The sequence below is a fragment of the Lepisosteus platostomus genome, chromosome 17, assembly GCF_059453375.1.
Source record: "Lepisosteus platostomus isolate fLepPlt1 chromosome 17, fLepPlt1.hap1, whole genome shotgun sequence".
Taxonomy (NCBI): Eukaryota; Metazoa; Chordata; class Actinopteri; order Semionotiformes; family Lepisosteidae; genus Lepisosteus; species Lepisosteus platostomus.
In genome coordinates, this window is record NC_142627.1 from 8,881,772 (window position 1) to 8,895,200 (window position 13,429).

The following is a 13,429-nucleotide window of genomic DNA, read 5'->3' on the forward strand; positions in this document are numbered from 1 at the left end:
TTTCCTCAAGGTAACTGAAAATGACCTGTTTCCCTTCAAATAACAGATCACGCAGGAGATTTCTGACAACACAAGGATTTTCAGGCTCTTAGGATCTGACAGGTGAGTAAAGTGAACAATCTCCTAGGACACTTCTTGGAAACTCTGTGTACAGATTTACCTTTAGGTTTTTTTCTATTCCATTGCTGTTATCTGTAAAACGTTTGTATTGAAGAACAGATCTTGTCTGTCAATATCACTTTGAAAAACGTACAGGTACATGCTAATAATCGAGCCTGCACGCAGGTCGTGAAGAGGATGAGTACTGTTTGAAAGGAAAACAAGTTTAAATGTTGAAAATATATGACGCTGTTCCCTGACAACTGACCTCCCCTGTGTTTACCTGCATATTCACTGTGGTTTCATTTTAATTGAAGACACTTTGAGCTGTTTGACTGTCTAGCGGAGAATAGGGCCTCAGGTGTGGACAGTGCTCAGCGCAGGTATTGTCTGTGTTGTGAGAGCTCTCCGTACGTCTCTGAATGTTCTGGTCAGCGGGCTCTTTCAACTCTCGATTTAGGAAAAGGGCTCTGTCTTCTCTTCTGGTGCATATTTATTAAGCTGTTTGCATACTAATTGTTGGTTATTCATATGAATTCCTCTTTAAGGCATCTTATCTTTTTTTTCCTGCTGAATCTGCCATCTGACTTCCTGGTCCTGGCATTCATGATGAAATGAGCCAGCTGTCCACAGTCCTCAGTACAAAGCCTTTTTTTAACACACCTTCTGTGTGGCTGGGAGTGTAACAGATCTGAAGGAAAAGCCCTTTCACTGATTTTGTTCAGATAAAAAAAAGCTCTTCTCTTTACACTCCTTTATCTGGCTTGCACACCTGCTTCAAGAAGTGTAATAGGAGAAGTGCTTTCTGGAATTAGAACTGGTTTCTCTCATGGTACACTTTCACAGAAAATCTGCTGGTTAGTAGTAAGTTTTTTTGCAGCAAGAAAGGTAAATAACTTGCCGTACTGGTGATTGTAAACTTATTTAAGATCTTCCCTTTTAACTAGAGTATAATTAATTATGGTTTTGCTATATTATTCACATATTGACCCAGGGACACCTATGCCAACTCTTTACTTAACCTGCCCAAGTCCTGGGGACCTTCCTCTAGGACGTCCATGGGCACATTGAGCAGCAGATCCTGATTCAGGCCATGTGTGGGCTGAAGCACTCCAAGCCATTAATGTTCTTTCTACTTAATGCCGAGCTAGAAAGAGCATTACATTCATGGAAATCAGGACATTCTCTGGGATGTTTTTTCTTGGCTGTCATTTCTTTGACTAGCACAGTGCTGCCCTCTTACGGCTTACCTATTGAAAAGCAAGATGGTTGGGTGCTTTGGTGAATGTTTACCACTTTTAACCGAGATCTTTTATTAGTGTGGTTATGGACTGTGTTTGGGCCTCAGTAAACACGCTAAAATGATCCTTATTAACAAGGTTCCAGTGTCCTCCTGCTCTGACACTATAAATGACTGCGGAATACTGTAGCATGCAGGAGTAGTCCCCAAAATGCTACCCTCAATATTTATAAACACATATTATTAGTAACACAGATGTGACGTCACATGAGTCGGAAAAAACTTATTTTATAATTAGAATAATATTTTTTTGCGCGCACTTTAAAAACAGTGGATCTTAAAGCACTTTTTCCATACACGATGGGATCCTCAGTGGTTACTGATAAAAGCCTTGTATTCATTTCACAAAGAACGCTTTTGTCAATTTGCCATTTTCTAAAACGAGAAACGTTTCAACCGGAGATTCAGGAAACCAGCTTGACACTTTGGGCTTCTCTTCTGAGAAGAGTGTACGACACACACGGTACTGACGTTGCAAGCCAGGAACTACAGAAGTGTTTTAAAAAAAAAGGCAAGGGAATTGTGGAGGTTTCGAGAACTGCGTCAACGCTTGTTTACTTGACGCTGCCTTGCACTGTGGGTTCTGAACTTCATTCTGTATCTCAGAGATGTATTTGTTTTATTTTCCAGAGTTGTAGTGTTGGAAAGCAGGCCAACAGATAACCCTACCGCACACAGCAACCTGTACATCTTAGCAGGACATGAAAACAGTTACTGATGGAATTGCATGGAGGACCCGTGTCCCAAGCCGAAGTTCCCCCCCACACTACTGCTTCAGCATCAGAGTGATCGGAGAAGAGCTGCCATTACTTTATGGGTTACTTCGGACTCGTATATTTTTTATTTTTTATTTATTGTGGCATGTAACAAAAGATGTTGAGAACTTTTTTATATAATTTCATTTTTTTTTAAAAAGTGTTGCCACCACAACTAGTATCTTAATTTACCACACAAGTGCTTAATTGACTTAAATATTTAATCGTTGTAAATATAAATGTAGCATTTTTTTTTTGAGGAAGTGACTTCATCTTATTTGAATTTGTACACTAAGACTCGTAATGTAGATATCAGTGCATATATATGTTGTACAGGTGTCTAGACTGTACAGATGTAAAGGTTTTCGAGTGATGCAAATAGTTATTGGGGGTACTAATTTAAAGGGCTTGTCTGGTCAAGTTCTCCTTGGGGTACAGGATAAAAGTATTCAGTGAGTGAAGAGCAGCAAAGTACCCATCTTACTAACACTGATGTATTTTTTTAATCGCAGTTTAGTCCTTCCAATACAAATCCTTTAACCATATGCTTTTCTGGTTTTAATTTTTAATTGTACGCCATTATTCATTAAATTGCTTGTTTTTAATGCTGAGGCATACACTGGTGTTAATATTTGCACAAAAGGTATTGAAAATGTGATTTACGTATATATATATTATATATTTACTCACATCCGCAAACTGTGACAATGGGGGCTGTGTTTTACTCTTACTTACTATAATCCAGAGTTCAGTGGTGTTCAGAAACTGACAGAGATCTATCTACAAGCCAGAACTTTAAACCTTTTTTTCCTGAAGTTGAAAAGATGGAAATCAAGCAATGCCAGCTGGAGTGAAGCTGCAGCCTTTGTCCAGTGGTACTGTTGGAACAACGTTTGGTGTCTTAATGAAGCAGAAAATGTTTGATGTAGTAGTTCATTCAACGAGGTGTTTTGTCGACTATGAAATGTTGGCTTGTTAGTCCACTCTCAAGAGAAATGCATTCCTTTATTTAGGATATAGCTTTTAAGAAGCTAAACTATTGTATATTTTAAGGTTTTATGCCAATTACTTGTTTTGAGATTTCCATACTGTTGAGTAATGGCCAAAATTAGTTGGGTGTCTCTACCTCGTACAATGCTATAGTATAAACAGTGCATTTATGGAGTATCTCTGGTGGTGGAAAGAAACTAATATTTTCTACTTAATAGTAGTAAAATGTACACTACAATATTTTCCATTGGATAATATTTCCACAACTTAAAAGGATGTAATGATTATGAACAACTTTTTTTTTCAACATTAACATTTCATATTGCAATGCATTATGTATATACTGTAAAATAAAATAAATTGGTTTTAAGTACTGTACATTTGCCTGGATTTTGCTTCAAAAATGTTTCAGGTTGTGTTCAGCTGTTTATAATGTGCAAACACTATCTTTCTTCATGGCTCGGTTTATTGGGGAATGTCAGTTTTATGACAGCGGAGCCATATCTTGTCCTTGTCATGGACTAGTGTCATTCTAAATTCTTTTTTTACTGCTACCTGAGTGAACTATTTGCCAAGTATGGCTTCTCCAGAACTGAACTCTGCACTATATGTCGTCATTTCTGCATCAAAACTTAAATACTACCATCTTACACTTTATGAAGAATATTCTACTCCCACTAGTAATAAAACTCTTAAAACTTGAGGTAGAAATGTATAAGGAACTTTTGGACACACAGAAACATTGTGATACCTAAAGTCCCTTGATTGAGCATGACAAGGCTCGCAGTCAATAGTAGCTATTCTATATTGCGGAGATGAACGGGGCATTTATGGAGAAAAAGGTTCATTTGTCACCCTGGTATTTAGATTCCTTTTACTGTGGACGCTACATATTTGGCATCATGCAGGTGGTTCAATCTGAAAACACCTTGTGGTTGTGGCCTTGAAGTGCACATCGCTGCCTCTTAAAACACACAAAAACAGCCAGGGTCCGCCATCTTTTCACATCCACTCCTTTTCTGAAGGTCACATCCGTCTGTCCCACCCGCTGGCCAGTGGGGCTTTAGCTGGCTGGCAGTGGCCTCCGGTCCTCCTGGGACACCTGCAGGCTGGGGCTGCCCTTGCCAGACTCGGCCTGGGGCAAACCCACCAGCCTGGCGCTGGCCTGCCAGAGCTTCAGGGCGGCCTCCGCGTCCTGGGCCTGCGGCGCCGGCTCCTTCTCTTTCAAGACATCAAAGTACTTGCCGGTTACCCCCGCGAGCTCTTCGGCGACTGCCAGGAAGACGCTGGGCTGTGCCCCCTGGGTTGGCGTCTTCACGAGCAAATAAAACAGCGGCCCTGCGGGGAGCAGAGAGACACGGGGCACCGTCAACAAGGCCGATCACGCCTGCTTTTGCACAGGCGCCAAAAGGGGGATAATTATTGAATTAAATGGTGTTTTATAATAAAAAATACTGGTGATCATGACCTTTGCAGTCAGTAACTGTGCAGCTACCTGGAAGCCTTAGTGATGAGCCGATCTGAGTGCAACTGCAAGGGACTGATGACTCGGCTTATTTAATGCTGACGAAGCACTCGAATGGAAATGAGGGTACAGTACATTAGGCCGAGGCTGCTGATGTGGCAAAACCAGGAAGGAACTGATCTGTTATTCTAACTCTTTCTTGTCCTGGTCTTGCATAAGTATGAATAAGTGATAATGAACAATAATAAATCAGTAAAGTTGTTTGCCGACTCTCGTGGAAACAAGTAGTACAGATCCGGAGGGAATCGCTCAGCGTGGAGCCAGAGAGCGATATTCTGTTCAGAGAATGCTGCAAAACATTATTATTAACATTATGGTAAAGATGTGTTCAAGGATGGAAATGACAGGCACTAAACCCAAACACTGTTGCTAGCATGGAGAGACATGGGACACTGAACAGTATTACTGGGATGCCTTACCTAGCACTGTGCTTGAGAACGGAGACTGATGCATTCCTGTGTGCCTCCCCAGATCTGTGGCAACCACACCAGGGTGTACAGCATTTACTGTCACTCCAGTACCTGCGACAGGGAACATACAGCCTTCATAGCCTAGGAAAGGCAGCAGCTGATCTGAGAGTTTTCAAGTAGTAAATACAGCTGTCATTGGAGTCAGTAAAACAAGCCTTTTAAAGCCAAAAGACTATCAGGAACAGTGGAGTATTCTCCCAGGTTAGTTTTACCCTACTGATGAGGTGTTGTTGCAATAGTGATCCTTCTCGGTATGAGCGGAACTGCAGGTTCAGGCACTATGTGAAAAACCAGTGGTAGCAAAGCTTCAATCTATGGGATTATTACTTTTTGCTTCTAAGTCAGAATGCCCCCCTAAAAGGAGGAGCAGAATCTGAGTATTATATGACTGATCAAAAATCTGCACTGGTGAAGATGCGTTCCACAGCCGTTCAGCAGTCCGAAAGTGCGCCGTGTTTCTCCCTCACCCTGCAGCTGTCTGGCCAGCTCTTTTGTGAAGAGCACATTGGCGAGCTTGCTCTGACAGTAGGCTCTCTTGGTGTCGTACTTTTTCTGCTCCCAGTTCAGGTCATCAAAATCCATCTCTCCCGCCACATGAGCCAGCGAGGACAGGTTTATAATCCGGCTGGGGGCCGACTTCACTAGCTTCTCCAGCAAGAGATTCGTCAGCAAGAAGTGGCCTAGGAGTGTGCAGCAGAAAACAGAGAGGGTTAACCGCAGCACGGTGCCTCAGTAGGTAAATCTAGCGTTTCAGCCAGGGTAGTAATTATAACTGAGCTGCCTCTGCTACTTTTAGATTTTACTGTTCAGTGATTTAACGGAAGATGACTTTGTTCAGTGAAATTAGCTCAGAATACGTATACATTGCCCACAGCCAGGCCGGGTAGTTAGGGCTGTGGACGACTGGGTTGTAAATTTGAAGGCCAGGTGGGACCATGCCGTTGTGCCCCTGAGCTGGGTAGCTATCGTTGTATAAATGGGTCACCAGGTTGTCTTAGCAAAATAGAATTTGTTTCACATTCACCTACCTAGTAAAATACCTGGTAAAACAAAAGGGACATAAATATCCAAACCAGGCTTTTGATGCTCTTCATACTGGAGATTAGGGTATCTATAGAATAGTACAAGACTGCTCAGTTAATCTAAACATATATTGGCATTTTCTAATAATCACAGTACAGTACAGCAGAGTTGAAGAAATTGTAAATATCCTAATGATACAGTGAGTGCACTCCCGCTTGGATGATAATGCTTGTCATTGTAATTGTAGAGCCTGTGATATACGGATGCTGGTGTTGTCAAGGCGCTGCTGTGCGGTCTCCTGTTAAGGCCGGTGATGTGTGTGATTTTCGGCGCAACGAGCGTCTCTCTTCCCCCGTCCACCTCCTGTCCTGCAAAGTTCGAAGCTGCTTACCTAAATGGTTAACGCCGAACTGCATTTCAAAGCCGTCTTCCGTTTTCCAGCTGGGGCACCTCATCACTCCCGCGTTATTGATCAGAATGTCCACGCGCTCCTCTTCTGAAAGCCAACAGGTAGCAAACCAACAAGATGAGCAGCACGTCCTGACGACCCGGATCGGTCAGAAGGCACTGCAGGATGTAGGAGGCCACGGTTTCTGATTCAAATGCCTAATCTAAACTATAATGGTGTTTCATCCTGAATGGGTGACAAACAAGCCATCTTTCAGTCCGACATTATCAGGATTTTGTTTTGCTTCGTAACCTAATAAGTTACTAATTCACCGGCTCATTTCTAGAAAACATTTAGACATGTCTTTGTCACCCACTTCATCTCCCCTGGCACTAAACATCTGGGCACATTCCGAAATGAAATCTGTTCCTCTTTCACTCCCACCCTGAAAATCCTAATAAATATGGGGGGAGTGGCAGAAGTGCTCATTATATTCTGCCAGACCCTGTATTATTATAACCTTTTTCTTTGTTATGTTCGCATTCGCTGGTGAAACCCATCAGATACACTTCTGACTCAACAACAGTTAATAATAATAATAATAATAATAATTGCTTACACTTATATAGCGCTTTTCTGGACACTCCACTCAAAGCGCTTTACAGGTAATGGGGACTCCCCTCCACCACCACCAATGTGCAGCATCCACCTGGATGATGCGACGGCAGCCATAGTGCGCCAGAACGCTCACCACACATCAGCTATCAGTGGGGAGGAGAGCAGAGTAATGTAGCCAATTCATAGAGGGGGATTATTAGGAGGCCATGATGGGGTAAAGGCCAGGGGGGAAATTTGGCCAGGACACCGGGGTTACACCCCTACTCTTTTCGAGAAGCGCCCTGGGATTTTTAATGACCACAGAGAGTCAGGACCTCGGTTTTACGTCTCATCCGAAGGACGGCGCCTGTTTACAGTATAGTGTCCCCGTCACTATACTGGGGCATTAGGACCCACATGGACCGCAGGGTGAGCGCCCCCTGCTGGCCCCACTAACACCTCTTCCAGCAGCAACCTTAGTTTTTCCCAGGAGGTCTCCCATCCAGGTACTGACCAGGCTCACACCTGCTTAGCTTCAGTGGGTTGCCAGTTGTGAGTTGCAGGGTTGGCAGTGTTGACCCACATCTCGAATTTCCCTTTAGGGACAAGATTCATCTGTCCCATATTCATCTCGTAATTTACCCCTCTGCAAGCTGTCTTTCCCACAGTCCATAAATGAGCATTTTGCCCTTTAGAGATCTCATTCCCTTACTAGAATCGTGACATTTAAATAAACAATAATATATTACTTTACAATTATGAAGTGTTCCATGGACTCTGTCACTGCTTGCACTTCTGTGAGAGACTCAGTTTGAATACACTAGCTTTTAAAAACTGAGGTTGGCAGTGTTGACCCACATCTCGAATTTCCCTTTAGGGACAAGATTCATCTGTCCCATATTCATCTCGTAATTTACCCCTCTGCAAGCTGTCTTTCCCACAGTCCATAAATGAGCATTTTGCCCTTTAGAGATCTCATTCCCTTACTAGAATCGTGACATTTAAATAAACAATAATATATTACTTTACAATTATGAAGTGTTCCATGGACTCTGTCACTGCTTGCACTTCTGTGAGAGACTCAGTTTGAATACACTAGCTTTTAAAAACTGATAATAATTCCTTATATATATATAGCACTCTTCTGGACACTCCACTCAAAGTGCTTTACAGGTAATGGGGATCCCCTCCACCACCAGCAGTGTGCAGCCCCACCTGGATGATGCAACAGCAGCCATAGTGCGCCAGTACGCTCACCACACACCAGCTCTCAGTGGGGAGGAGAGCAGAGTAATGAAGCCAGTTCAGAGATGGGGATTACCAGGAGGCCCTGATTGGTAAAGGCCAATGGAAAATTTGGCCAGGAGACCAGGATAACACCCCTACTCATTTCAAGAAACGCCCTGGGATTTTTATGACATTTCTTACAAGTGCAGGGAGTCTGGAACAAGCTACCTAGCCAGCAGTGGCTCTGTGGCTAAGGATCTGCGCCTGTGGCTGGAAGGTTGCAGGTTCAAATCCTACTCCGTTGGGCTCCTGAGCAAGGCCCTTAACTCCAACTGCTCCAGGGGAGCTGTACAATGGCTGACCCTGCGCTCTGACCCCAAGCTTGTCTCTGTCTGTGTCTCATGGAGAGCAAATTGGAGTATGCAAAAAAAGACAAATTCCTAATGCAAGAAATTGTATACTCTTAGGGAGTCAGGACCTTGGTTTTATGTCTCATCTGAAGGACGGCGCCTTTTTACAGTATAGTGTCCCCGTCAATATACCAGGGCATTAGGGCCCACACAGACCCCTACTGGCCCCACTAACACCTCTTCCAGCAGCAGCCTTAGTTTTTCCCAGGAGGTCTCCCATCCAGGTACTGACCAGGCTCACACCTGCTGAGCTTCAGTGGGGTCGCCAGTTGTGAGTTGCAGGGTGATATAGCCGCTGGCTGATAAGATAGACAACTGCTAGCATCGTGTATTGAGGAAGGACACACAAGAGGCACAAGCCCTGAAGAATTCAGATTTCAGAGGGACCTGGTGTTTCAGGTCCAGATTTCCAGATCCAGATTTCCGAGTTGCTGGATGCAGAGCCTGCTTCCTGTTGACAGCACAGGGAACAACTCAATCCGCAGCTCGGAGCCTCTGTACCATCCGCGTGATCAGAGCTGCAGTCAGCAGTACAATGTTGAAATCAGATTCCTACCCTGATTGATCTTCTGTACAAATTCCCTGATGGACTTCAGGGAGGCCAGGTCCACATGCCGGGCGTGGACGTTCCGATTCAAAGTGTCCCCTCGGATTTCTCTGGCCGCCTCCTCACACTTCTCCATGTCCCGGCACCCCAGGATGATACGGCCTCCTTTCAGGAAAGAATTCTGAAAACGTCTAGCACAACGAGAGGGAATGCAGACAAAGGGGACTGCTTCTCAAATACATCGTTTCAATGTTGTTGTCTCGGTTGTAAACTTCGTCATCTTAAAACGCTTTATTGCGGTTTCCCCTTTTCCATACTTGCTACAAAAAGCGCTGTAAACTGTTTGTAAAGAACCAAGTCTAAAAGGTCACCCTGCAGTTTCTTATGGTCACTACAGTTAAAAGATCATACTAACAACTTCCTTGGTTTTCTTCCTCAGACCGACTGCTGTACTTCAGGCTAATACATTCAATTCACAGGGGTCGACATGCTTAGCATTTTCATATGGTGCAGTGAATGAACACCAGACTCTAAGGAAAGAGGAGATGTTTTTTGGTTTTGGAATGTGCCAGGATTGATTTTCATTGCCACAAATACCAGAGAGAAACCGAGACTTTCCCATGCTACTTCATAGTTTGTTTTTACGGCACGTCCCAGGATGAAGGATTCCTCACCTCTCCTGGCCAGATCCCTGGCAGTCTCTTTTCCTATGCCTGTGTTTGCTCCAGTAATGATGACCGTCTTGCCAGTGATCTTCGCTTTACTGGGACAAACACCCCCGCTAAAGTAGTCCCTAGAAAAAGACAAAGAAATCTGGAGGTTCTGCTTGGTTCAGCAGACTACACCCGCTCCATCACTAGAGCACAGCCCTGCTGGTACACCTTAACACAGCTAAGAGGACTGGGGCGATTGTGCGCAAAGAGTCTTGTTCAGGAGTATGAAGAGCTGCAAGGTGGGGACTCGAACCCACAACCAAAGGACAAGAGGCCAGAACCCTTGCCTCTCTGCACCCCTCCAATTTCAAATGCAAGTTCCTGTTGGGCGTCAATTTACCATCTTTGTAACACGGCAACACTGCTGCGGAGACTGCTGTTTCTACACCTCAGTCCAGCTGCTCCAGTCCTCTGTGTTGGACAGACAGGTAGAAGCTGTGATGTGGGAAAGCTGCACTATATCGGCGTTCCATCCAGAGGAGAATCACTCCCTGCCGGTCTGCTCACCGCTACAGAAACAAGGACAGGCTCTGCCACGGGGAGCTCTAGGCTCAGGTAGGAACTGTGCGTGGGCATTATGGTACAGTGAGGGATTTAACACAGCAATCCTCAGGTGTCCCATCAAAACTGCAGACGAAAGGCCCTTTCAGTGCAACTCTTGGCCTCCTGTGAATGACTTTCCCTTGCACCGTTTAAAACAACGCGTTTCTTTCTTAACGTGAGGATGTTTTCGGTGAGCATGCTCACCACTGAGAATAACAGAAGAGTGCTGCATTTATTTTGGACAGGTTTGACATCACCCCCACCACCACCTCTGAGTCACAAGCATGAAGCCATGCCCATCACGTTTAAAAACGTTTCGCTTTCTGAAAACAAGCCACGATAAAACGCTCACGATAACAGCTGGACTTTAAGGGGGGGGGTGCATTTGACTGATGGGGAGACAGATCTTTATACCAACATCAATTCTAAAACTGAACGTTCTTCGAATCTGTCTTCAGCTAACTATATACGGGGCTACGTACACCACACACACGCCCACGTTACCGAAACCATGTCAGGGCTGCGTGACCTTGGGATACTTGAGACTTTCTGCTGAGGTTTTTCAAAAGTACACACAAGATCGGGAATGGCAGGATAAGTGGGTATCTATGCAAACGCACGAGCAGTGACAGTTCATCTATGAAGGATAGACAGCGACACGGGCATTCGACTCACGAGTTCATTTCTAATGCAGGTAAAAACCGCTGGACGCCTCCATCGTACACATGGCTTTACGGACGCGTTACGGTTTCACAGTGGGCACCAACACGCTGCAAATCGATAATACCGGCCATTATTATCATTTCAAAGAGCGAATGTAAACAGAAACAACGAATGGCAATTTTCTGCAGAGTACGATAGAAGAGTAACATAACAGCATCTTGAATGTGCTCACTGCACGCAGCTCCTCGATCTGCTACTTACTTTATCAGAACAGCGCTACCAATTACAGTCCCCATTACAGACACAGGTAAAATGTACTTATTCATTATTAAAGATGTAAAAATAACTAAGTGCACAAGCAGGACGCCCCCGTTCCCGCAGAGATTAAAATCTAATCTGGGTCTTCCTTGTTTCCTCGTGTACAATTAAACGCAAAAGTGATTGACGCTCAGAAGCGTCCAATTGGCAATCAAGACCTGTGCAACCTGACCAATCAAGTAAAAGTAGATTTCATAAACGAAGACACACGCGAAAGCGCTCATGGGAGTTGTAGTTCAAAGAAGAGAGTAAAATGTACTGTTTTGAGGGTGAGCTACGTACTGTAGGTAAAATGTCCAGTTTTAAAAATATTAAGAAACGCTGATTTATATATAACTACACATAAGCGTCATAATGAAATGACTTAAATAATAATAATAATACATTTAATTAAATAATAATAAATATATAGCCAACAGCCATATCATGCTGCAACTCACAACTGGCTGCCCACTGGAGTTTAGCAGGAGTGTACCTGGCTGGGAGACCTCTTGGGAAAGCTAAGGCTGCTGCTGGAAGAGGTGTTAGTGGGGCCAGCAGGGGGCGCTCACCCTGCAGTCTGTGAGGGTCCTAATGCCCCAGTATAGTGACGGGGACACTATACTGTAAAAAGGTGCTGTCCTTTGGCTGAGACTTAAAACTGAGATCCTGACTGTCTGTGGTCATTAAAAATCCCAGGGCATTTCTTGAAAAGAGTAGGGTTGTTACCCCAGCATCCTGGCCCAAATTCCCCCATTAGGAGTCATGGCCTCCTAATAAACCCCATCTCTGAACTGGCTTCATCACACTGTTCTCCTCCCCACTGAAGGCTGGTGTGTGGAGAGCGTACAGGTGCACTATAGCTGCCATCGCATCATACAGGTGGGGCTGCACACTGGTGTTGGTGGAGGGGAGTCCCCATTACCTGTAAAGTACTCTACTCATTGATAAGAGTGTCCAGAAAAGTACTATATAAGTGTAAGGAATTATTTTTGTATATTTTCATAGGTGTCAGTAAAGATGTAACAATAATAAAGTTTGCTAAAACTAAAACCACATTCATTTATTCTGAAGTTGAGAGAAATCAGAGAATTTCTCCGAAGTCATCTGAAGCAGCAGAATAAATGTAATCAAACACAGCTAAAATAGACAATACCGACCCATTGAGTTATAATACAAAAACAAAATATTTAGTACATTTGTGTTTCAAGAGCTGCTCCTCTTGACCTCTACCAGGGGGATGTACGGTACTCGGCTGTTCACGGCTGGGGGCGCTGTCTCGGCACCTCGCAGGAGCAGGGACTCGATTTCCCGGCGCTCCATTGCTCCTGCCTGCGCCCTTTCACCTCCCCCAGCTCTCATTCCGTGTGGGGGAGGGGGGAGTGAGGGGAAGACAACGCAGAAGGCATCCAGTGCGCATGCTCCTTCCTTGTTCCAGCTACAACTGCACCCGAGCCATAACAATCGCCCGAATTAACCACTTTGGGCGAAAGATACTGAAATTAAAGGGGGCTGCGGCACGGGGACTCAGGTTAGCCTCCACCCCCCACAGAGAAAACCGTCTGGCCGGGAGACACCCACCAGATAATGAAAATACTAACGTTAAGTTCATGGAGGATTACAAGGTGAGCCTCCCTCCCTTCCTTCTGCTGGAGAGAAGATTCGGAGAAAATGGGCGATTATGTACAGAAGAGGGTTTTTTCCCCCAAACCGAGGAGGATTTGCTCCCACCGGCCGTCTGAAAGGAGCGTCGCCTACTGAGGCGCCGCTCGGTTGGCGGTGACAGATTTCGAGTTTTGTTTTGCGGATTTCTACGAGAGGAGTGAAAACAGGTTCGGGAGGGGAGGTGTGCGTGTGGGGGGGCGGGGAAGGGGATCTTTAT

General features: G+C 44.6%; 3 protein-coding genes and 1 long non-coding RNA gene across 18 annotated transcripts in view; 3 read left to right on the plus strand and 1 right to left on the minus strand.

The window, feature by feature from the left end:
* The window catches only part of LOC148646071 (mitogen-activated protein kinase kinase kinase kinase 3), a 78,288-nt gene extending 74,766 nt beyond the window's left edge, over positions 1 to 3,522 (plus strand). For 9 of the 12 annotated variants that reach the window (XM_088610425.1, XM_088610426.1, XM_088610427.1 and 6 more), the window contains 3 exons: positions 47 to 102; positions 417 to 482; positions 2,030 to 3,522. In XM_088610425.1, coding sequence (XP_088466551.1) covers positions 47 to 102; positions 417 to 482; positions 2,030 to 2,117 — 210 coding nt within the window. In that variant the 3' untranslated portion in view covers positions 2,118 to 3,522. The remainder of the gene's footprint in view (positions 1 to 46; positions 103 to 416; positions 483 to 2,029) is intronic. The other 3 variants (XM_088610430.1, XM_088610435.1, XM_088610436.1) reach the window with 1 other exon arrangement.
* Positions 3,523 to 4,001: 479 nt separating this feature from the next.
* LOC148646072 (retinol dehydrogenase 13-like) lies at positions 4,002 to 11,689 on the minus strand. Its single transcript, XM_088610448.1, has 7 exons — positions 11,512 to 11,689; positions 10,006 to 10,124; positions 9,341 to 9,496; positions 6,554 to 6,658; positions 5,607 to 5,819; positions 5,089 to 5,190; positions 4,002 to 4,482 (listed from the first exon to the last, which is right to left on the minus strand). Exons 1-7 carry the CDS (start codon positions 11,574 to 11,576, stop codon positions 4,208 to 4,210), a joined length of 1,035 nt encoding a protein of 344 aa, XP_088466574.1. The 5' UTR covers positions 11,577 to 11,689; the 3' UTR covers positions 4,002 to 4,207.
* Positions 5,799 to 8,250, plus strand: LOC148646073 (uncharacterized). Of its 2 annotated transcripts, none has more exons than XR_015927976.1 (3): positions 5,799 to 5,875; positions 6,410 to 7,135; positions 7,987 to 8,250. It is a non-coding gene; the product is annotated as an uncharacterized LOC148646073 (long non-coding RNA). The 2 variants fall into 2 exon arrangements; XR_015927977.1 differs by having other exon boundaries at positions 5,800 to 5,871.
* A 1,200-nt stretch (positions 11,690 to 12,889) lies between the features above and the next one.
* The window catches only part of sos1 (son of sevenless homolog 1 (Drosophila)), a 57,112-nt gene continuing 56,572 nt past the window's right edge, over positions 12,890 to 13,429 (plus strand). For 2 of the 3 annotated variants that reach the window (XM_088610421.1, XM_088610422.1), the window contains exon 1: positions 12,890 to 13,172. The gene's annotated coding sequence lies outside the window, so the exon portion shown is untranslated. Of the gene's footprint in view, positions 13,380 to 13,429 lie in introns of all 3 variants that reach the window. The other variant, XM_088610420.1, reaches the window with a different exon arrangement.

Excerpts from the sequence above, each read along its gene's own strand:
- LOC148646072 (XM_088610448.1), bottom strand. The coding sequence starts at position 11,576 with ATGAATAAGTACATTTTACCTGTGTCTGTAATGGGGACTGTAATTGGT. Across the intron at positions 10,125-11,511 it reads GGTAGCGCTGTTCTGATAAA|GGACTACTTTAGCGGGGGTG; the intron begins GTAAGTAGCAGA and ends GTCTTTTTCTAG. Across the intron at positions 4,483-5,088 it reads GTTCTCAAGCACAGTGCTAG|GGCCGCTGTTTTATTTGCTC; the intron begins GTAAGGCATCCC and ends TGCTCCCCGCAG.